At 53.9% G+C, this 23,583-nt stretch overlaps 2 protein-coding genes across 10 annotated transcripts in view; one reads left to right on the top strand and one right to left on the bottom strand.

The window, feature by feature from the left end:
* Positions 1-16: 16 nt before the first annotated feature.
* DNLZ (DNL-type zinc finger) lies at positions 17-1,635 on the top strand. The gene is made up of 3 exons (XM_032131170.1): positions 17-262; positions 676-815; positions 1,329-1,635. Exons 1-3 carry the CDS (start codon positions 32-34, stop codon positions 1,498-1,500), a joined length of 543 nt encoding a protein of 180 aa, XP_031987061.1. The 5' UTR covers positions 17-31; the 3' UTR covers positions 1,501-1,635.
* Positions 1,636-4,869: 3,234 nt separating this feature from the next.
* GPSM1 (G protein signaling modulator 1) overlaps positions 4,870-23,583 on the bottom strand; it is a 66,830-nt gene continuing 48,116 nt past the window's right edge. For 5 of the 9 annotated variants that reach the window (XM_032131159.1, XM_032131157.1, XM_032131156.1 and 2 more), the window contains 3 exons: positions 9,354-9,513; positions 6,945-7,153; positions 4,870-6,833 (listed from right to left, as the gene is read on the bottom strand). In XM_032131159.1, coding sequence (XP_031987050.1) covers positions 6,645-6,833; positions 6,945-7,153; positions 9,354-9,513 — 558 coding nt within the window. In that variant the 3' untranslated portion in view covers positions 4,870-6,644. Of the gene's footprint in view, positions 6,834-6,944; positions 7,154-9,353; positions 9,514-13,430; positions 13,513-14,737; positions 14,835-14,894; positions 15,050-21,652; positions 22,670-23,583 lie in introns of those variants that run through there. The other 4 variants (XM_032131162.1, XM_032131163.1, XM_032131164.1 and 1 more) reach the window with 4 other exon arrangements.

Raw genomic sequence — 23,583 nt, 5'->3', positions numbered from 1 at the left:
CCGCGGCCGCCTCAGGGCCCGCCCGGTGCGCATGCGCGGTGCGATGCAGCGGGCCGCGCTGAGGGCGCTGCTCCGCGCGCCGCCGCCATGGCGGCCCCGCCGCCCCCCGCCCGGCCTGAGGGCCCCGGCCCCCACCGCCCTAGCGCCTCTCTGGGGTCCGACCCGCACCGTCCCGGGGCCGCTCTGGAGCCCGGCCCGCCCGCTCTGCACCGCTCCGGGACCGCCGCCGGCCACGCACTATCGCCTAGTGTACACCTGCAAGGTGGGCCGGGGGGCTCTGAGGGCACCGGCGCTGGGGTGGCCGGGGGGTTCTTGGTGTAGCTGTTTTCCTAGTTTTAATCTTGCAAAGACTTAATTCAGAGTGGAAGAGCCCTCTGGAGGTGTCTAGTCCAAGCTCCGTGTTGGAGGAGGATGCTCGGGGTCTTGTGAGTATCTCTGAGGGTGGAGATCCCACAGCCTCTGCGGATGCTCCTCATTAGGGAGCCACAAAAAGCAGTAAAACCCTTCTCAGCCTTTGTGTCTCGGGCTGAACTCACGGCATCGTAACATGATGGAGCCGACTTGGGATAGTTAGAGGTGAGGGAGGGAAGAAGCTTTTAACGGCAAAAGTATTTTTGTCTTAAAAGTCCCTGGAGCTGCAGTTACCGTGCTCATAAAATGCACTTTGTTTTTCAGGTTTGCCAGACCCGCTCAGCCAAATCCATCTCTAAGGCCGCCTACCACCGAGGGGTGGTGATCGTGACATGTCCCGTCTGCAGAAACCACCATGTCATCGCCGATAACCTGGGCTGGTTCTCCGACCTGGAGGGAAAGAGGTGAGTGTGCCAGCAGGATCCTCCTCCCACCCTGCTCCAGGGTGCAGCTTCCTGAGCTGATACCTTGTTTCAGTGATTCTTTTAAAATGCGGCTCATACTAAAAACAAAGTTTCCTCCAGGTCATTAAGACACATTGACTCGGTTTTCTGTCACTGTAATATTACTGTCACAGTCTAGGATCCCAATAAATCGGTGTGAAGCTGTGGGATACACAGGGGTCCTTAGTGGTGCCAGCAGGTGATCTGCTGTGGAATTCCAGTGATTTCTAACTTCTCGAGATACCTTTTAAGACTTCTGTTTAGCTGTAATTGCTAAATTACTGATCCTAGTGGATGAAAACAGTCCCAGAAAGTTTGGGTGGTTTTCTGTGGTGAATTTGGGTGGTGTTCGTGGTGATGTTCCTGTGATTCACTGTGTCGTGTCAGTCCTGAGAGCGGAGTGCAGCGAGCCTGTGTGTGACTGTGTTGGGCCTTTGCTGTGGTGTCACTGTTGGTTCTCAAATCGCTGTCCAGGAATATCGAGGAGATCCTGGCAGCCAAAGGGGAGAAGGTGAGACGTGTGGCTGGTGAGGAAGCCCTGGAACTGCTGCTGGAAAGCTCGGCAGAGCCCAGGCCCCAAGGTCAGCTGGTGGAAGGGGACAGCGGGGAAACCCCCTCAGAGCCTGGCAGCAAGGGACACACCTGACACAAGGGATTGTGGCCAGTGGGACAGGTGTGACACATGGGATTTGGGTCATTTGGCTCGTGGCAAGAGACTCTTCACCTTCATTCCCCAATTTCAACTGTCTGTGTTTAAAATAAACTCGGGTGTTGGGTTTTCTGTGTTGTGTGTCTTTGCCTTTGATCAAGCTGATGTCTTTAGAGATGGTGTAGATATTTTTGCTGGTACTTGTTTTGCTGACTTTGAGGCAACTTTCAGTGCCCCAGCAGTGTCCCGTGCCTGGCTTAGTTCCCTGCTGAGAAGGCAGTCAGAAATTCTTTGTCCATGTGTGTTTGACCTAACGAGGTGCAGCTGGAGCTGGAGGTTTTAGGGATGCCCAGGTGTGGTAACTGAGGAGATGGGTCCCAAAATTCTAAATTGATACCACCTGAGGAGATGGGTCCCAAAATTCTAAATTGATACCACCTGAGGAGATGGATCCCAAAATTCTAAAGCCAAAATGACCCTGCAGGAGGGTCAGATCACCGGCTCTTAATGCAGTCAAATGCTGCTTTTATCTATTCTTTGACATCTTCCAGAGTTTTGTTCTGTGCCACTCATGTCAGGGCTGAAAGTTTTGTATTTTGATCCCACTCTAGCTCCAGCATGGGGGTTTTACAACTCCTTGTTGGTGAGGGGGAGTGTGGGTGTGAAGGCAAAATTAATAGTTTTGGAGCATGGTGGAGAGAATTAGAGCACATAGAAAGTTTTCTTGGCAGATATTGAGGGACTTATTAGTGCTACTGCAGTGTGTTAAGATTAGTTAGAAATTTAAAAAGTAATAAATGACAGATGTGGGAGTTTGTCAGCATGCAACTCTCGGGTAGTGGTGGATGAGGCACTGAGATGATCATGTTCACTTAGGGCTTGTTTCCTCTGTAGGTGCTTTCTTAGGGTTTTGAACTTGCAATCAAAGACTAACTGAATTTGGAAGAGCCTTCTGGAGGATTCCAGTCCAATCTGCTTGTCAGGGGAGGATATTCAGGATCCTGTGAATATTGATAAGGGTGGAGGTCCCAAACCTCTATGGATCCCCCTCATTAGGGAGCCACAGAAAGCAGTAAAACCCTCTCAGCCTTTTTGTGTTGGGCTGAGCAAACCCAGTTCTCTCAGCCAGGCATCTCCAGGTGCTTGTGGTGCTTCATCAGCCAAGGATTCAGTGAGGGCATTGCAGGCATTAATGAGTTTCATCTGGAGCGTTCCCAACAGTTACATGTGTTGCATTATAAGTGTTGGGTCAGACCACCAGGAAAGTTGTCGTGTTCCTGTGGGTGTGCCAGTGCAGAGTGATGAAACAGGGGCAGGAACTTCCATCAGCCAGCTCGTGTGTGCTCAGATCCTGGTGAGATACAGCTCTCCCTGAAACAGCCAGCTGCTGGAATGACCCAGAATTGAGAAACAGAATCTTGCAGCTCAATGCACTGCTGTGTTCTCCCCCTGAGCTGGGCTTCTGACACCTATTAGTACTGCTGGAAAAGTGCTTGTTTTATTACCTTTAATCTGAAAATCAGCGTTCTGCTTCCATGGTGCTGATGCCTTTGACGGGGTGGAACAGAGCAGCTGTTGCAGGATCCGTGTTGCCTTGGAAACAACTCATTTACAACCTGGCTTTTTTATACTGTTTATACTGTTTTCCTTACCTTTCTTACCTGTTACTGGGTCCCAGCTACAGGAAGGTGGTGCCAGCTTTTGCTGTGTTATAGTGAAAAATGCAGCAAAATCTATTTTGGCTGTTCCTAGATTTTAGTGTTTCCTTGTCCCAGTGCCCTGAGGAACCAGGTGCTCTTTGGAGGCAGGACAGAGACAGGTCCCTGTGCCCTGGGGCTGTCTCTGCAGCTCTGAGCATGGAGGGTGGCAGTTCTTTCAGGCCAACATCATGGGAGGGAATTTTCATATAAAACAAAAAGATTTACTGCTAAGAGATTGCAGATTAAAAAAGGGAATTTTGCACTCCCTTTAGAACTGTGTTTTTCTGAAAAATGATGTGTCATGGGGCAGTGGCTTTGCTCTGGAAAGGGCATACAGGTGATCACACGGGCTTGCTTTAGCCAAAGGCAGGGAGTGAGGAGAACACAGCCTTTCTCTGGGGATGCCTTTCTCCAGGACTGACATCAGCCCTGTGTTGCGAGTGCCTCTGGTTGCTTGTTAACAGCTAGGTAGGAGAGGGCAGGATCTCGTGTTTCTGCAGGATTTTTAGGGCTCTTTATGAAGAGGACCTGCCCAGCACTGGGGACAGCCCTGCTCCCAGTAACTCACACTCCACAGCTGCAGCAGCAGTTCACGGGCCGGCAATCCCGCGGCTCTCCAGCGGATGTCAGCATCAGAGAGCTCTTCACGGTGTGGGATCGAGCCTGGCAGTGTGGGAGAGAGGAGGATTCAGCACAGCAGCCACCACTGCAGGCTGCTCTGGAGACTCAATGGCAGCCAGTACCTTGTGCTCACAGGAGCTCAGAATGAGCCTGTGCTGCCTTCCCCAGCTGCTCAGGATGGAGAAACAGGAGGTGAGACCCCCATCACTCACTCCCAGGGATCACCTTTTCCTGGGAATCTAAGTCTCTACACACCTGAGGGCACAGTTCTGTCCCCAGGTCACACACAGAGCTTTCTAGCACAGAGTTGCTGTGCCCAGGCACCCAGAGGCATGAGAACAGCTGATGAGAACAAACTGGTGGCTCTTTATTAATCTTTGATCAGGGCTGGCAGGGGTCAGCACAGATCAGCCAGGCGTGGGAAGCCCAGCTGTAACTTGGCTTTATCCTCACAGGGCTCAGGATCCCAACTCTGCTGCTCCCAGGCCACCTTCTAGCCCAGTCCAACAGCCTACTCATGCCTGCTGTGCTGGAATGAGGGAGTGCTGCTGCTTTGTGTCTTCTCTGAGGGCTGGTGCCAGGACTGTGCCCAGCACTCCTGCCCTTGTCCCCTGGCTCTGGGGAACGACCCAGCTTTGGGCCAGGCGCCGGGGCGGCACTGAGACGAGGCAGAGCCGGGCAGGGCTTGAAAGGAACAGCTCAGCCTCTCCTCAGCCTTTGCCAGTGGCCTTTTCTCAGCCGTGCAGGGCTGCTCTGTCTGCCCTGTCGTCGTGGAAACTTTTGGGCAGGGAATTCTCAGGGCTTTGTGCCTTCCCTCCACAGCCACATCCATGCTGGCAGGCAGGCAGAGCTGGGGTGGTGGTGGCTTGCCAGGAGCCCCATGTGCTCGTAGCGTAAAGCGATGTGGAGGTGGGTGTACAACGCTTTTCTTAACACATGTGGTGGTGTCTGTCACCAGAGACCCCCATCCACCCCCATCCCTATTCCAAAGGGCCAGGATTAGCCCTTCTGTCAGCCAGGAAATAATGGAAATGAGTATTTGCACTGAAGCTTAGACACAAATATTTATTAAGCACAATTCCCCCCATCCCTTCCCCTTGAGCTGTATTCATTTCTAATATATTAATCCATTTGGCAGATTATTTTTTAGAAAAAAACCAAGTACCTGTGGGTTGGAAATTCCCATTAAAATGACATTAGCAAATGCACATGTAAAAAATAAATAAGCTCATACATTCAAGTATATGGCAAATAATACCTCAATAATACCTCTGAAAGCTTAATGGTCAGATTCCAGTTCACCACCTGGCTGAGAGCTGCACAGGCCTGAGCCTGCAGCTGGTCAGGTCATCATCATCAATGTTTACCTCTTTTGCAAATGCCAGCTTAGCTGGTAGATGGGGGTGGGCAAGTCCTCCTCTCCCCTCTCCAGAGCTCTGCCTAGCCCCAGGAGGGAGACCCGGCCTAGGCCAAGCAGCAGGTGAGTGCTCCCAGGTAGCAGGTAAACTGCACCTACCACTCCACATGGTCAGTGCAGGCAGGGTAAATGCCCCATGAGCAGCATCACTGGTCTAAAAATATCTCCCTGCTGGTTGGGAATGTTTCCATCAAACGCATTTTGAATCAAAAGTGCTGATTTATTCTCTGCAGGAACGGCGCTGCTTCGGCACAACTCAGTGCTGGAGTTTCTGAAGCGCAGCATAGTCTCTGGTCAAGCAAAGGAGAAATACTGCACCTCCTCAAGTCAGGTCCCTGCTCTCCTCCTCCAGCTTTTCCAGCTAGTCCAAAAGGGGAAGGGAATGACAGTAAATGTGACTTCCCAGCCAGCCCCCCAGGCTGGGGCTCTCCTGAGGCTCCAGTGACTGGAGATGGGTGGATAGAACCAGAGTGCCTCACTGGGAGCAGCTCAGTGCTGGTTTGAGGAGAAACAGGAGGAGGGCCATTGGCACGGAAGGGAGGAGGGATGTGCCATGGGCAGAAAGCTTTGCTGGCTGTTGAAGCAGGGCCCTGTTACACACAGGTTCTGTCTCAGACACCCTCACCTCAGCTGAGTGGCACCAGGAGCTGTCCCTGTTTGCCATGGGCTGAACACTTGGGCAGAGCCCTCCTTCCTCCTTCCCCCTGCCCAGGAACAGCCCCTGCCACGGGGCTGCAGTTGGGGCTGCACAGCTGCCTGGGCTCCAGAGGTAACAAATCCCACTAAAGCTCAAGGTGACCGAGGCTTTGCCCCTACTCAGCAGGTCCTGCAGGGCTGCAGCTGGAAGCAGAGAATGTCTAGGGCTCTCCAGAGAGTCCTCAGCAAACCTAAAATACACTCAGATGTGTGGGACCACAATGCAGCTGGGATGGAGTCAGGTTTAAAGGACTTGGGCTCTTTTCCTCCTGTAGAAGGAACAAAGCTGAACAAGATGTTCCAGGGAAGGATCCAGAGCCATTTTTGTCAGGGAAGACAGGAGGACTTCAAAATGGAAAAGGTGTTCTTCCCTTTCCCTGTATAATTAAAAGTGTTGTGGAAATAAAAGACATAGAGGCTGGAGTTAACTACCCCCTGTGGGCTCCTCCAAGTTCCTGGGGTTTTAGGTGATCAGCAGAGGGGCTGCTAAAGTCTTCCAGGTGCTGTGCCCAGTGTTCTAGAAAAACCCCTTGTTTAAAAACTGTCCCCCATCTGTTGGGCTTTCCCGTAGGAACACAATGGAAGTGCAGCTCCCGGGACAAGACTGGGAGTACTGGAGTGCTCAGGCTTGAAACCACCTACTCTTTTTTTCCTTCTTAAAAAACAAAATAAAGCTGAAACAACCCCCCCAGATCAAAGCCCAGTTCTTAGCTGGAATCAGGCCTCTGCTGCTCCTCCTCGGCCGCCTCCTGGGCTGAGGCCAAATCCACACGCTGCTCGTCCATGCGTTTGGCCTGGACACGCTGGATGAGGCTGAAAAAGTCTTCGTCAGGCATGGTGGGGCCACGGGGGATGGAGTCTGGGGGGGCACAGCGCTGGTCATCGATCCTGGAGGACTGTAGGGGAGAAAGGGGCCTTAGCACAGGGCAGGGCCAGGACAGCCTTGCCATGAAAGAAAGGGCTGGAGCAGAGGTAGGTGTCAGAGCTCCCCAGCCCTGTGCCCGTACCTGACACTTCATGAGCATGTTGAAGAACTCGTCCCCGGGCTCCTGGGCATCCCCCTCCACACGCAGGTGGCCCAGGTTGTTGTGGGTTATCCGCAGGCCAGGCAGGTTGCCCACATTGGCACGTTGGTCATCCAGGCGCCTGCTCTGGGAGCTGGCGATGAGGTCAAAGAACTCCTCTGTTTGTGGAGATGCCATCATGGTGGACTGTGCTGGGGAGAGAAGAGCACACAGCAGGGTCACCACTCTGCCTGAGCTGCAGAGCCCAAATCCCCCTCCCCAAACTCCTCTCCAACCCACACAAACCCAGCAGGCAGCAGAGGGGGAGTCAGGTGCCTTGATAAAGCAGAACCTCACACACCCACCTCCCATTGCTGCGTCCCCTGAGGGGCTCCCTGCTCCTGCCTACTCCTGTGCTTGGCTGGCTCCTGGAGGCCACCAAAGGTGCCACCTCAGCCCAGAAGATCCAGCGCCCGGAGCTGAACCACTGCCTGGGTGCGATCCCTGCTGTTTCCAGCACTACAGGCAGCTTCCACTGCCACTTCCACTCTGGCTTTCCACCTGGAGCCAAGAGGCACAGGCAGAGCTGGGAAATCATAGGTGAGCACAGAGTTCCTGAGGGCTCCTGTGGCTGTGACAGGCACCCACACGATCCCAACGGCCTGGAATAATTCCAGACAAGCCATCAGCAAAGCCCAGGCCTGGCTGAGCCTCTCACCTGGCAGCACCTTCCCAGACCCCCCAGAAATCCAGGCTGTTTGCTCAAGGAGAGGCACTGCCGAGGTGAGTCCGGCTGTCACGGGCTGCAGGACCTGCGTCAGCACCAGCAAAACACTCCTGGCTCTGTGTCTGCTCATCTCACGCAGCAGAGCCAGCCTGGGCTGTGCTGGTGCTGGGGGGTCCCAGTCCAGAACCAGTACATGTCATCTATCCACCACTGAGCCTTTGGAAACGCCTCTGGGCAGCGCTCCCTGGAAAGAGCCTGTTGGCTCCTGCAGCTGCCAGGTAGGGGAAGGCTCCTGAACAACAGACACTGCACTCAGATAGGGACAAGCAAAGGGAAACTGTGAGAAGTCCAGCTCAAGTGGTGTTGATTTCCCTGAGCACAAAGCACTGGAGCAGAGCTTGCTCCGAGCCTCCCGACACAAGTTCTAAGAGCCCCAGCTCATGGAGCTGCAGAAACACAAGAAAATCTCAGTGCTGACGCAGAGATGAGTTTCCTCCCCTTCAGCTCACAAAGAATCCTTGAAAATAACACGTCCAAAAGGCTCAGAGCCCAAACGTGGGGCTGCTCGTGCATTCTTTATAAAGCTCCGCATTTTCAACCCCGTCTCCTAAATTATACAGCTGTTACAGCCAAATGCACTTGTGTGTCAGAAATGCATCTCTTGACAAAGCGATGCTCATTTCCACCTTATTTTTAGACAATAAAAACCCTCTCACCTCACAGCCAACCTGCCTTCCTGCCACAGCCTGACCTTCTCTGCTTCAGCCCCTGCCCCAGCACCTGCTCCTTGTGCTGCGGCTCTGGGACCAGTGTCAGGGGTCTCCTCCTCTCCCGTTTGCACTTTGTATTCATTTGGAAACTGATGATGAACAAATCCATCAGTTTAAATAACTGGTTTGAGCCCTTTGTGCTGGTGATTAAGCGTGTGAGGGTGATCTGTGCATTTTAGAGCTTCTCCCCAGCTTGAGTTAAACAAAGGCCCTGAACACTGAAAAAGCCACAAAACCCAAGCGCAAACACAGCCCTGCCTTTCCTGCCCTGTCTATTTGTCAGACGCCTTCCTCAATTTATCCCTGTCCTTCCTAGGGCTGAACTGTTTGCCTGAGCAGCTTCCCACTGTTTATCCATCCTTCTGGCTCCTCTGTCCTCACACAGCACCTAACACCACTGCATCCAAGAACAGTACAAAATCCAGAAGTTTTTCCTCCATGGCAACGCTATTACAAAAACTGGCAATATTTTAACTTGCCTGAGAAAGCCTGACCCAGCCCCTGCATGTCCCAGACCCCAGGTTCTCACAAAGCTCCCTCAGCAATGTGACCATCATCATCTTCCTCCTGGAGGTACTGGAAGTGGCACAAGTCCTTGTGCCAACCTCCCTGTTCAGAATCCAAGACCTAAAGACCCTCACTGAAAAAATCTAAATGTATTTTGCATTTCTCTCTCTAATTTACTCCCCAAACCTTAGCTCACATTCTGCAGCCTTTCCCTCGGCAACCATTTACATGAGAATGTTTTTTCCTTCCTTAAATAATGACGGAGATTGCCAAGGAACTGCTAAGTTCAGAGAGCTAAGGCTCAAGGAAAACATCACAGGATGCACGGCAAACCACAACAGCTGGGCACGCCGCAGGAGCAGCGTCGCTCCCACAGGGACAGGGACTTGGGAACGCATCGGTGCTCACATATCCGCTCTCCCAGGGCAGGGACCCGCGTGGCAGCTGCCTCCGCAGCCTCGGCTGGGCACTCCTCCAACGGGCAGCGCTGATCATCCATCCGGTTGCTCTGGAACTTGCTCAACAGGTCAAAGAAGCATTCCTCATCCGAAGGGGTCCGATTGATTTTCTGGGAAGAGAGAGGAGAGTCAGAACACCCCAAACAAGTCCCCGAGTCCAATCGCTCCGTCCAGCGCAGCCTCGGGAATAGCTGTGTCCTCTCCTGGTCTGTTCAGGGGCTGGCTCCTGGCTGTGCCCCAGATGTGCCAAGCCCCACAGTCTGGAGCCTGCTGGGGTCTCTGCTCTTTGGTCCCTCTGATCCCAGAGGCTCCAGGCACTACCACAGCCCAAACGCGAGCCCAGCACACGGATGAGCCCTGTGCAGAGCAGCCACTGTCACTGCGGAGCACCCAGAGCAACCTGGAGGCTGAATGGAAAAGGGGGGAGGAAAGGGGACAGCATTCACAGCATTCAGCCTGGCACTGCTCCAAGGGGAGCTTCTGGGCTGGAAAGGGCTGGGCTCAGAGCAGGATGAGAGGAACCGTGCAGCCACCCTGGCTGAAGTGCTGCCGTGTGCCCAGCCAGGACTCAGCCCAAGCTCAGGGTTTGCTTTTTCCACCAGCTAAATCCAACCTTTCCAGAGCACTGCCCCTCACACCCCAACGCTTCCCCTCGGTGCCCGTGTGTCCTCAGCACAGCACTTGTAGCAGTCACCCAGCTGAAAATGCCACAAAATTACAGTTTTTCAGGACAACAGTTCTTGCACAAGAGCCCCAAATGAGCACCTTGCACTGGACAGGGATATATTTAAGTCGTGCTGCAGGAGGCTTGCGTTGGAGGCAGCCTCTCCAAGCCACTTCCAGCAGGGAGAGGGGCTGTGTGTCCTGATCTGGAGCAGACAGAGCAGCAGGAACAACAGATCTTTCCAAGGAGTCGCTTGGAATGGGAGATAAAATTAGTCAGTGATAAGAGGGGCATCTGCCAGGCTTGGGGATATTCCCTACACACCAAGCTGGTCCCACCAGTTGCTGGAAAAAATACCACAACAGACAGCAACCAAAACCTCCTAGAACTGGGTCTAGCTGAGCTATTTCCTAGCTGAGGCCAGTCTGGGAAGGGGCACTGGGTCCCTCCTGGAGGGCTGCACATCCCACCAGAGAGATGGAGAGGGCACAGGGAGAGCCAGCCAGACTTTCCAGCACAGCAAGGGATTCCCTTGGCTGCTGATGAAGCAAAGTCCCTCTCCCAGCTCTGCTGGTGGCCACTCTGGGCAGCCTGGGAGCCCTCTCAATCCTACCACACACGGTGCTGTTTCCACCAGAGCTGTTCCCCGGGGCAGGGGCAGGCAAAGCCCTTCATGGGAGCTCTGCAGTGGGGAGAGACTTGTGCTGACAGGGTTAAAGCCACAAGTTGGATTGGGTAAATGAAGGAAAACAATTTTCCTGTATGCTAAGCGAAGCAGATGAGATGCACTCAGCTTCTATTTAGGGCAGCGTCAAAATTAGCAGCGGGCCAGAGAGGAACATTGGCAATGTGGGAGCTGATCAGGGAGGGGAAAAACCCCTCTCACCTCCTGCCTGCCACGTGCTGATTCATTAATGGAGCCACAGCTCCAATGGACCCTCTGAGCCACCAACAGTTGCACCTCGGAAATCAAAGCTGGCTTGGGCTTGAACTGAGGGTGAACTGCATCTCTCACAGCTCTGCTATGTTGGGTTGTGTGACCCAAATTTCAGGGTAGAGGAGGAAATCGGTTCATTCACACCGAGCCTCCCTCCTGCTTTTCCACGACTGCATGGAGTAAATCAGAGCAGTCCTGGATCCACGGGAGAAGTTCCTGCTTGCAGGAGCAGCCTGGCAGTGCATGGCCAGAGCCCCCAGCTCAGGGCTGCCCCTCCACAGGGACCAGATCCCCCCACGGCACATCCTGCAGAGACCCTGCAGTTCGGGGTGTCAGGATCCTGCTCCCAACGTGCCTGGCAGAGGAAAGGATGCTCTGAATCAGTAGGAAGAGCAGCCAAGAGCATGGAGGTGTGGGACAGGGCTCGCTGTGTGCCTGGCTACCTCCCAGTGGCACCTGAGAGGCAGGAGGCTGACAGGGCTTTGCCAGCCCAGGATGGCCCATGGGCAGCCCCAGGGCAGCACCTTCGGGCACCAGGCTCCCTCCAGCCAAACCCTGCCCCAGGCCTGAACCTCTCTAATTAAAATGCCCAAATGTGACAAGGCACGGAGTGCTCGGCTCCTTCCCTGCCAGGCTGCTCCCAGCCCCGAGGCAGGAGCTTCGAGGGCAGATGGAGGTGTGATCACACCCTGGGGCTCGCCATCTGCTCCCGAGCTGTGCTCGCTCGGGGCTTGGCACAGCCAGGGTCAGGAGGCTTCCTGAGAGCCAGGGCATCCCCTCATGGGGCTGAGCAACAGCCCTGCCACAGCACAGACACACAGCCACACCCCTAAATGGCTCCTCGGCACCAGCTTCGGTTTTCCAGCCCCAAGACCAATTCTCATCTCCTGGCTGGTGTCCCTGCCTGGCCTCATCCCCCGTTCTCTGCCTCCAGCACCGCAACTGCCCAAATTCTGCCAACTGTCACCTTCCTGTGGCAGCCAGATGCCATCACAAAGAGTAAAACCAACCCCATCTGCACGGGGCAGAGGGACCTGGGGGCTGCTGGCACTGTAGAGATCACCCCGGGGCAGATTTGGCTGCAAACATGCTCGCCCTTGGCAGGGGTACAGGGACACTCCCGCCTCTGCCCACACAGGGACAAGGACAAGTGTGGAGCCTCTGCTCCTGCTCCCTAACCTCAGGCAGGACACAGATGGCACCATCCCAAGCAGGTGGAGGTCCCGCTCATAGGGATTAGAGCTTTGTTCCCATTTTCTGAGTGGCTGGGAGCAGGACTCTCCCCACATGGGCCACTGGAAGGCATCCAGGCTTTTGCACGCATTCCCTTGCTGGTGGAGGAACAGGCTGTTTAACCTGCCTGGGTGGATTCAGGATGTGTAAAACCACAGCTGAGGTGTTGGAAAGGCAGCAAAAAGCAGCTGCAGAGCGTGACAGGCGCCTGCTCTGCCACCCTCCCCTCTGCCTGCAGGCTGGGACCACCAGCTCCTCAGGAGCCCCAAGCCCCAGGGTAAGGTCACTACACCCGGTGGAGGAGCACAATGCCACTGATTTTCCTCTCTGATAAACTCTCACACCAAATAAAACCCGTCACAGTTTTGGGCTGAGAAGGTCCTGGGCTGCCCAGCTCTGCCCCAGAGGTGCAGCACGGGGAGCAGCATCTCCTGGGGAAATCCCTCAGTCTGACCACTCCAGATGTGCAGGTGAGGCCAAGGCTGAAGCGATCCCAGGCAAGGCAAAACAAAGTCAAAACTGACTCCTGTGCCTCAACGCCGCTGGCCATTTTCACTCAGATTCAGGAAAGCCATTAAACAAAGGCAGAAAGCCTCATTGCAAGAACTAAACCTCTCCAGCTCCCAACACCTGAAGCCACAGCCCACAGATGCCCTGCAGGGCTTCCACCTTGGACCCGCTGCCCACCTGGGACTGTGCAGAGAACTTTTTCTGACACATTCCCACTGCCCTATCCTGGGATCAGCACCCTGTCCCAATCTCTGGCACCTGAGCAACCCAGACCCCTCTTCATCCACAGCTGTGCCCCCCAGCACACCAAGATCTGCTGCCAGAGATCCCCTCAACCCAACACTCTGGTGGCGGCTTTTCCCACAGCTTCCTGCTGCCCCCACAGCAGCTCGGGATGCAACTCTTCCCACACCGCTGCTGAGCCCCACCAAAGCCTGTCAGATCTGCTCTGAGACAGTGCCCCAAAGGTCCCCAAGCATCACGGCAGGTATTTCTGTGCTGGCCAAGTCATGGCAGATCCCTCAGCGATTCCATAGTCACCCAAACACAGGTGAAACGTCTGCTCCGAAGGGAGCTTCACCCACCAAACCAAACCACAGACACTCATGAGCCACCCAAAGAGCCAAACCTTGTCCCTGTGTCAGACCAGCTTCTCTCACAGCTGGTGTCCCCAGGGCACTGACCTGCCTTTGGTTCCCCCTCCTCTCCTCCAGGCTCAGCTTCTTGCAGACCTGACCCGATGCAGGACAGAGCGTCAGGCTCAAGGGCTGCTCACTCCGGCTTTGTCCAGCCCTCCAAGGGGACAGCACATTGGGACCTGCAGGCAGGACCCAGTGGTGGATGGACCCTGACGGGTCTGGTACAGCCGATCCAGCTCACCTGAAAGCGTCTGGTGAGCGCCCAGGTCAGGGACGAGCGAGGACGGTGGCAGGTTCAGGGATAACACAGCAGCGCTCACTGTCACCCGCTCAGAGTGCGCTGCCTCAGCATTTAAATGTGCCCACCACGATTTCACCTGATTTCAGGGAGGACATAACCTGGACATGAAGCGACCTGACCACGTCCCACAGAGACAGAGCTGGGACAGGATGCAGCAATCAGTCCCTAGGACTAAGTTCTACCCTGTGGACAGTCCTTGGCAATCTGTGCCCTTGTCTGAGCGGGCTCTTATCTGCCCCGGGCTTGGCAGTTATCCATTCCCACACATCCATGCCCACGTGCCCTGCCCTATCTGCCTCTCCCCCTGTGAACCAGACATGTCACCGCTCCTTACCTCTGCTCTTTTCAAGGCAGCCGACCTCAAAATCTCCAGGCAGGAGCAGGGCTGGTGCTGCTGGTGACCACCAGTGCCAGGAGCACCTTATCCAGGGCTGTCTGTCAGTCCCCTGCACGTGGCTTTTCTTTATCCTGCACCACCCCACACCTCACCCCGGAGAACTCACCGTGGGGGCTGCACCTCTGGCACGGCCACAACCCCAAACCCCAAAAACATCAGGCACTGAACTTCCCCACCTCACCTGGAGAAAGGCACCAAGGGGGAGGTTTGCAGAGAAGCAAGCGGGGGTGGAGGAGAGGAGTGGAAAGAAATCCCTGGCTGAAATCCACAGCCTGTTTTACCAGGAGGTGAAATGCCTGGAGAATCGTCCCTGGGCTCCAGAGCGGGGCTGTCCCTGTCCCCAGCCACCAGCTCCTCGGCTGGAGTCGCCACTCCTCGTCAGCTTCAGAGGCAGCAGAGCGGTAAAACTCGCCTGGTCTTTGCTGAGGACACCACTTCCCTTCCCGTGCCAATCCTCGGGCGCTGCTGCCACGCTCCCCCCGCGATGCAGGGCTGGTGACAGACACCCCGTGTCCCCCTGTGGGCACGGCCAGGCTCAGGGACCCACCGCCCACCCTCGGCACGCTCTGCTGTGAGACACGGCACACCCGGAGCAGCCTGAGCACCGCTGCAGCTGCAAAAATATTAATAATAAAAAGTTCACACCGGAGCTACCTGAAAACTTTAAATCCCCGAGCACACACGGCACATCCCGGCCTGAGTGAATCCTCTGCGTCTCCGTATCCACCTCCTCCTCCTGCTCCTCCCGATCCAGCCTCTCATTTCAGAGAAAGAAGGAAACACAAACAAACCCCGAGTTTGCCTCACTGACCTCAGCAGCCAGCTCTTCCCCGGCTCCGGCTCTCACATGTCCGCGGGCAGGAGCGCTGCCGGCGCTGGATGCTCCAGCTGCCCGAGGCTCTCGCAGCCCCGCCGAGCGGGATTCGCGCGGAGCGGGATTCGTGCGGAGCGATGTGCAGAACGTCGCCGGCTCCAGTGACCCGCTGGGTGCGAGCTGAGGCTTAAAGCGACAGCCCCGCTGCCACCTCCTCCCAGAGCCACTCCGTGCCCTGGCACGGTGCGGGGGGGGGGCTCCGGAGAAGGCTCCTCTCTCCCTCACCTCGCTGCCACGATCCTCCTGCTATTAGATGATGCTCTTAAACACACAGTGCAGCTACGTGAATATTTAGCTTTCCTTCCACCTCCTCACCTCCCACCCGCCACACTCACTTTACCTTAAAAATAGATTGGGATCGATTCTCCCAAACTACATCTGCAAACACACTCGGCTCCGCAGGCACAGGCACCACGGCAGCAAACGCTCTGTGCACACACAGACACAATCTGAGCGTTTGGATTTAAAGCACCAAAATACTGAAGGACCATTTTTAGCTCCTGATAGTCCTCCTGCTCCTCATATTATTAGATATGTGTGGTTTTTTTGTCTTATTGCAAGAGCCGAGGCTGCTGAGCCATAAGCAATCTCTTGATTTAAATGTAACACTGCTCGACAGAGGGAAATTTCTAATTGCAAAAGGGTTTTAAACAGGGAAAGATGGAAATGCCACGCAGCAGCCAAAGAGCTGTTCTTACCTCACGTTTGTGAAATGGGGCACTGGGAAGAAAAGCACTTTTCCAAAGGGGCAAAATGGGGATAGAGCCCCGCTGGCACTCTCGGCTCTCTGTCCACACTTGTCCTTCATTCTCATTTTTCACTACAAAAGTAGGAAATTGCTTTAACCTGAACAGAAAATGCAGCTTTGGGGAACTGCCCATGCTATTCCACACCAGTAAATTCATTTCCAGGAGTCACATAGTAATTTCCAGAGAAAGATGGAAACTGTGTGGGACCTGAGACCAGGACTCCTGGCTCGGTACCTGGCCCCAACTAAAGAGGGAAAGAAGGGTGGAGGGAGGGCAGGGCACAGCCACAGCTCCTGTGAGCTCAACACCACTGCTGCAGCCCCATTCCCACTGGGACTGAGATCAGGGGATCCATGGATAGAGAGGGGCAACAGGGGAATGAACCAGGATGGGGACTCTACCCCGATCTGAAGAGCTGGGTTGCCTTGGGAGAGCTCTGCAAGGGGGAATCTGCAGCTGGTATGGGGGGAAATACAGAAAATGGGTATAACAGAGGGGCAGAGCCCACACACACGAGGTCGGTGCTTGGAACAACATAAGGAAATGACATTTTCCCTCTGTGTTTAGGATGCAGCAAAGGAGAACGAGTGAGACATCTGTGATCTGCAGAGACACCACCTACAACGTCAGGTTGGAGCTCAGGGAGCTGAGCGTGTCCTGGGCACACGTGTGCCCTGCACTGTGCTGTGCCCAGCCCCTGGCACAGCCCATCCACACCCTGCCCAGGCCCAGGACGTGCACACACTTCCCTTGGAGCATGAAATTATCACCCTCACTTGGACTGTTTTCAAAGATTTTTCTCCCTTTAAACAACTCGCCCACTCATCCCTATAAACGCCAGTGCTAAAAGCTGGTTCTGTTGTTAAGATTTCAAATAACTCGGGTTTTATTGTTCCAAACAAAATCAAAATAACTCACCTACGCTCCCTCCTTCCGTAACACAGTCAGTGCTGACCTGTTGGGACCGTGCCCTGCTGCCACACACGGCTCAAACCCAGGCCTGTGGCTCAGCAGCAGGTGACAACCTCATTGCTGATTGCATTTGGAGGGAGCCTTGGGGGTGTCTGGCTCAAGTGTTACTGACACCTCTGCTGCTTGCAGTGCTGAGCTGACTGTCTGGAAGCCACTGCCACCGTGACCAGATTGGGCCACTTTGTGCCACAACCACATTAATACACTTTTTCCTCAGCTACACAACAAGCTGTCCTGAAATCACAGGTCAGTCCAGCCCTTACTGCTGAGACCAGTGGGAATTACTTCTGGTTTCTCTTCTGTGTATTCCAACGGTCCTCTGCAGTTAATGTAGCAACTTTTCCACATGGATTTTGACAGCTTTTACCATGCCAGGCTGGGTTTCCCTGTCACTGGTTAACAGAAACACACCAGCCTGGATTTAGCACCTGGAGCTTCTTTTACTAACCAAGGATACAAGGTAGAAGCATTCTCATTCCAGGTCAGTCTCTGCAATCTGTGCAGAGGATGAGTGGTTCTAGAGGTCAATCTGACCTATCAAAAACCTGGGGATTCCCTTAAACACCAAAACTGGGAGTGAACCTGAACTACTGCTTGAAATAACTCCAGTTGGAGGTGGATGACAACAAGCAGCCAGTTTGTGGGGTGTAGCTCTCACCCAGGGCTGTGGTACCTGGCTGTGCACACCAACACACACCCAAGCAGCAAAACGCAGGATTTTGGCTACAACTCATTGCAGTGATTTACTCTGCACTTGGAGAGGGGTGGAACCAGGACCATGCTCAGCCGTGGAGTCTCAGCTGAGCAGCACTAATTTGCTAAACTGAAATAACTACGGTGCTTGAAAGGGTATAACCCATATTCCTGATTAATTAGCACAAGGTTAATATATAGAACACTTCCTCTATCCACCTCCCCACTCCAAGCCCCACGGAGCAGGGCAGGTGAGCTCCTCTCGGGTGATGGAGACAATCCAACTCTCCAGCTGCAGAGATGCCCTGCTCCCCCCAGCCCCTGCACCTCACACTGGAACCTCCTGACAGTTTGCTTTGAAAACGCTTTGCAAAAAAAGCCTGCTCGTCTCTGGATTGCCAAAATTGTGCTGCTTTCTTGAATCAGACTTTTATTTAGACACCTACTTGTTCTGAGCACAGCGATGTTTTACAAAGGAGCTGAGCAGATGCAGCACCTTCCCCAGGGGTGGTGGGGATGGGGGAAGTTGGTCGTGGAGCTGTGCACACCCATCCACATCAGCACCCATAACACATCCAGCCTGCACATAAACACCCCTGGCTCAGCGAACGCCCAGATCTTAATTATTATTTACTCACACGCCAGTAATGCCTGAAGGCCGCGTTCGAGATCAAGGCCTTGTTGTGCAAGGCACCCCACAAAACACGAAATCCTGGCCCTGCTGGGGCAGGGAGGCTTCCTGGGGCTGGTACCTGTGGGTTTGCCACTGCAGCGATGGTCAGACACAGCCCTGCTCAGTAGAGTTGAAACAGGCAAGACAAAAATCACATGCAAAGGCAGGAGCAGCTCCTCCTATCAGCCAAAAGCATCTCCTGCTCTGGTACCTGCTGCTGCAAAGGGCAGGATGAAACTACACCCTGTTTGGGGTTTGCGCCACATGACAGTGCCCAGAGATCACTGGGATTCAAGTGGCTTTAGGTACAGGCAAAGAATCCTGCTGGGACTTTCCTGCAGGTCCCAGGGGAGTGGCACCTCCTGCACCCAGGCACACGCAGCGCCTCGCTCTGCTGGCTCTGTTGGGGCTGCATCGACTGCTCATCAATGAGCACTGCAGGGAGCCGGAACTTCCCCTGTGGCACAGACAGCACGATCCAGGATGGAAAAGTTGGATCCCTGGGATGGTTTGGGGCCCTGCTCTAATTGCACATCTCCCCAAGGGAGCCTCTCCAGCCACCCCTGCACACGGAGCACTTCACTGGGCTCAGCTCTGCCAGGGCTTCTGGGGCCACGCAGGGAATGGGAAGGAGCCGGGGGCTCTGAAAAACCATTATTTGGGCTTTTTCAGATTAATTGGTGTTAACTGCCTTGGGAGGCTTAAAAATAGCTCTGCTAATGGGAAATGTGGACGCTGAAGGTGAGGTGTGAGCAGAGGCCACGTTAACCTGACACAGCCTGCAGCCAGTGCCAAAACCAGGGACACCTTCTGTCCAGCTGGGAATTGCTGCCTGCACCTCTAACCCTGACCCCCCCTCAGCTGCCTTCACACTCATCTGGGGACAGGGGGAACCTTCCTGCTGCCACAGCAGGTTTTATCAGGAGAGCTCCCAGACACAGCCCTTGAACCTCCCTGTGATTTATGGATTCCCATCCTTCTCCTGCAGCCATGGAGGATCCTCAGCCAGCTCCCAGGGGGCCTCAGTTTCCCACACCCTAAGAACAGATGCAAGGACAGCTCAGAGAGACCCCAAAGCCTCTGCTCACCCCAAGGTCATCCTAAATCCAGAGGAGAGGACTGCACTGGATGGGACAGTGTCTATCCAAAAGCAGTGGGTTAAGGAACAACCTGTCCCCCGAGAGGTCAGTGCCTCCTTGAACCCTCCTCCCTGACCACAAACTCCATGGATGGAGCTGCCTGGTGCCAGCAAAGGCTGCAGGGTGGCCTCTGGGCAGGATGCCCTAGTGGCTGCTCTCTGGGGGTGATTTGGCCTCCCCAAAGCTGGGCAGTAACAGACAAAACCTAAACTTGCCCCAGGGCTGTGCTGTGTTTGTGTCCTCTGGGGGAGCCTCCAGCTCTGCCCAGCAGCTGCAAACAGCCATGATCAAAGATAAAGCTCAGACAAAACTGGTCTGGTTATACAGCTCTGTCCTTCAGTGAAACCCAGAAAACATCACATTAGCATGCATTTCCTGGTTTGAAATACCATTTACATAAAGAGAAACACAAGTTATCGGTACAGAAAGGACTCTCTGTGTAGCCCCAGCAAGCACAGACCACGATCCTTTCCCAGCACAGGGATCCATCCATGCCAGATCCCTCCAGCCACAGCTGGGAGCTCGGGGATGGTTGTGCAGGAAAATCAAACACAGCTCTGAGAGTCACCAGAAGCCCCCTTGTCATCTGGTGCCACCCCAGCTCCAGGGATTTAAGCCCAGTTTGGCTAATTTACATCCAAAGAGAACCTGGGCTATGATATTTTCTAAGCTCTTCTGCCATGTGAAGTTTAATAAATGCCACAGGCCAGAACTGTGAAGGTACAAAGTGCCCCAGGCACGGCAGAGACCCGAGAAAGGAATGAAAAGTTCCAGATTTTGAGAGAATCAAACATTTGGAGGTTTATTGCTCTGGGTTTGGCTTCAATTCATCGTTTTTTTTTCCAGTGCTGTTCTCTTTAAAGTGACAGTTTCTAGGAAATGGTGAGTGTAACATCTCTTTTACTGTCTCATCCCACTTGATGGCTGACAGTTTGCCGGGAGAAAAGGTTGTGCAAGGAGGAAAGCAGACCTCAATTACGGCTTCAAAGTGCCAATAACTGCAAACTCAGTTACAGTGAGCCAAGAGGAGAAGAATGGATTGGCAGAGCTTGGTTTGTCACCTCCAGCCCAGGTCACAGACCTTCAGGCCTCCAACACGAGTCTGCTGGGTGACCTCGGACAAGCAGCTCAGCTTTTACCTCCTTCCTAGAGCAGATTCCTCTGGTAAGAGGCTTTTTCTTACAGTTTTCTACCTCCAGAGCCAGCCTCCACCCGTAGCCAGTTAAGGATGGAATATGGAGTCCTTCCTACACTCCCCTGACCCTCATCCTGAGGGATCTGAGAAACATCCAGACCCTGGGTGCCCTTGGTGTCAGCCCTGCAGATCCCAGGCTGGGACACCCTCCCACACACGGCACAGCCCTTGGGTTCTTTTCCCTGCGTGTGGCTGATGCACAGGCACGGGCTTGTACAAATCCTGCCTCCATCTCCCTTCCACACGGCACAGCTTCGATCCACAGCCTGACCTCAGCCTGGGAGCAGAGAAAACAAAGGAAAACACAGAAAGAGGGTGTGCAAGCAACAGAAATAGCCCAAAGACAGGGAGCTCGGGGTCACTGATCCCTGCAGCCCCTACAGACACTGCCCTGCCAATACCAGCCCTGTCCCAGGGAGCACATGGAAGTTTCCTGCCTTCTCAGGAAGGGTCATTCCTGGGTTCAATCCCTTGGATCTGCCCCTCAGGAAGGGTCATTCCCAAGTTCAATCCCCCAGGCACGACACTCACCTGCAGTAGAGGCAACTCTGCCCAGCTCTGCCCTGCCTCCCTCTCACTCACACAGGCTCATTGGATAATTACAGAGAAAACCAAGGCAAATCCCAATTTTAGTGCCATTATAAAACAGAGAGGGGGAATTCATTACCTGGCAGCTGTTAATATTCAAGGAAGAAACTGATAATTTGCCTCTGAGGCAACGAATGCAGCAGAGGCAGCACAAGCCAGAAAATGCTGCTGCCTCCCCCCACCTTCACCGTGCAGCCACTTTTTGCAGAGGTTTTCTAGCCCCACATTCATTTCCCTGCCTCCCATGCCAGCACCGAAGTCCCAGTGAAGAATTACTGTCAGGGCTCTGCAGAACTCCCGAGAGCCTTGGCTCTGGCTCTGCTGCACCTCCAGATTTGGGAGAGCAGTTCTTACACCTCTCCTGGCTCGTGCAGCATCAGTGCAACCTGAGCCAGAGAGCAGGAGCTAAAGAAGGACTGTGCACCTCAACAAAGAGACTCAGAGAGAAAGACAGGTCAGACAATTTAAGATGACTCTGGGGACACAACCAGATCCCTGACTGCTTCTCCCGACAGCCCAAATTCCTGGAAGAGCCTCCTCATACCTGTCAGGCTCGAGATCTCCAGGTTTTCCTGCACATCCCGCCTCCAGCTAGGAAACAGCACAGCCTCCCTGCCCCGAGCACTTTGGAAGGTCCCAACAGGAAGATAAAGCACTCCAAGAACAAGCCACGGCTCAGTGTTTACCTGCTCACTTCCAAGAGGACTGACACCACCACAGCAGCCTCCAGGTGTCATAGGAACAGTCTTAAATTTAGCAGCAGCTGCCTTTCCTCTCTCCCTGGCTCCGGCTGCTCCCTTCCTCTCCACTCCCCAGCTCTCAGAGCACGTTTACACCAGAAAGTCTGACCAGCACTAATGGCATAATTATACCCCTGCAGCTGAGCAAACATGGAGGCTGTGGGATAAAGGAGGGTGTGATTTGCACTGCCCTTGTGTTGTGGGAGATGAAGCAGGGACCAACCTGACGTTAAAAGAGAGGGAAGATGCACCACAGAGCAGCAAAGGCTGCCTGGTGTAAACCCCACGTTCCAGCTCCTAAGGGAATTGAGGAAGTGTCAATCTCCTCTCAAACAAGACGAGGTGACCAGGGAAATGATACTGTGGGGCCAGAAACCCCCAAGGCTGACACATCCTTGCACCCCAGCCCATTCTGCAGTTCCCAGTGAAGTCACAGGGGATGGATGGAGGCACCTGACAGCCAAGAGCTGCCTGGACAGCCCCTGGTTCAGCAAGGACAGGCAGGATCCTCCAGCTCTGCTCCCTGCCACCGCCCCCAGGGCTGACCCTCAGAGGGTCAACCACGAGCATCCTGCAACCCAACAATCCCCCAGGAACTCCTGAGACACAAAACCATCAGAAGAACTCTGGCAAACTGCCTCTGGGGCGGGGTCGTATGACCTACAAAAAAATTCCCTTCTTTTACGGTTGCTTCTCACTGTAATCATAAAAAAGGCCTTATAAAAACATTTGTCCCAGGGAATGTTTGGTGATGCAGAGTGCTTGAAAATTGTGGTGTCTAAATACATCAGCAACCCTGCAAGTCGTCACTGCAATCAGACACAGCTCCTCTTTCCCTTGACTATAAATGGGCTTGGCTGAGGACAGATCTGGAGAGTGACGAATCACTCCCTGGGAAGGGGAGAGCCCAGAGGATCAGGACCATTTCCAGAGTGCAGAAGGGGCAGTCAATAACTAACTCATGTAAGCACAAGTTAACTATTGGGAGACAGCAAATGTTAGTTCAGACAGAAGATGTTAATTACAAAGCCTAAGAAGCCGAATTCACCCTAATCTTGTCAAGATAGAGGGGACAAGGATCTTCTGAGAGACCACTGAATCATTCCTCAAAGGACTACGCATGCCCAGGGAGAAAGGTGAAAAGTTCATGAGAGGATGACTACTGGCCTTCCTCAGAGAAGACTCCCGAGGAAGAGGAGAGGCCTTCCTCAGCGCGACCACCAGGACACACAGCGCATGTGTGGCCCATATGCTAATGACTTCTGATAAATAATTTGTATAACCACACCTGTCCCACGGAATGTGATGAATATTCATAATTTAACCCATCATACTGTGTTGTAGGGAGCACCAGGTGTGTGTGTTTGGAGGAGCGACCCCCACACACCGAATAAAGCAAATACCCACTTCTCTGCCTGTCTCTGCAGTGTCTCCTGGCCCTGCTGTGGGGTGATTCAAGAGCACAGACCTAGAGAGGAGTGGGTTTGAGCCTTACCCCCCTCCGTGAGTTTTGCTCCAGCTGTTGGACCTTGACACAATAAAGGGTTTTAGCCCTTGAACCCTGGCTCATGCTCAGTCCCATTGACCTCAAATATTTCAGCTCAGTGCTGACCTTAAACACAGAATTGGGGCAGGTCCCCAGGAAGTCTTTTCCAGAATACACAGCCCCTTTCTTCCATGGGCCTCTCCTTTTTGCACAGAGGAGGGTGAGAGACACAATCTCTCATATTTTTGAAGTGTTAGAAAAATCCCATCCTTCCAGTAACCTTCTAATAACCCCCTAAAACACATCTGCTACCAAGTCAATCCTGAGCTGGAGCGTTCTGACCTTCAGCACAGTGGAGAGAGGGGTTAAATTTATGAGCAAGCCTTTGATG

The sequence above is a fragment of the Corvus moneduloides genome, chromosome 21 (genome assembly GCF_009650955.1).
Source record: "Corvus moneduloides isolate bCorMon1 chromosome 21, bCorMon1.pri, whole genome shotgun sequence".
Taxonomy (NCBI): domain Eukaryota; kingdom Metazoa; phylum Chordata; class Aves; order Passeriformes; family Corvidae; genus Corvus; species Corvus moneduloides.
Note: the sequence above shows the minus strand (reverse complement) of the source record. Positions and strands in the feature narration are given on the sequence as shown.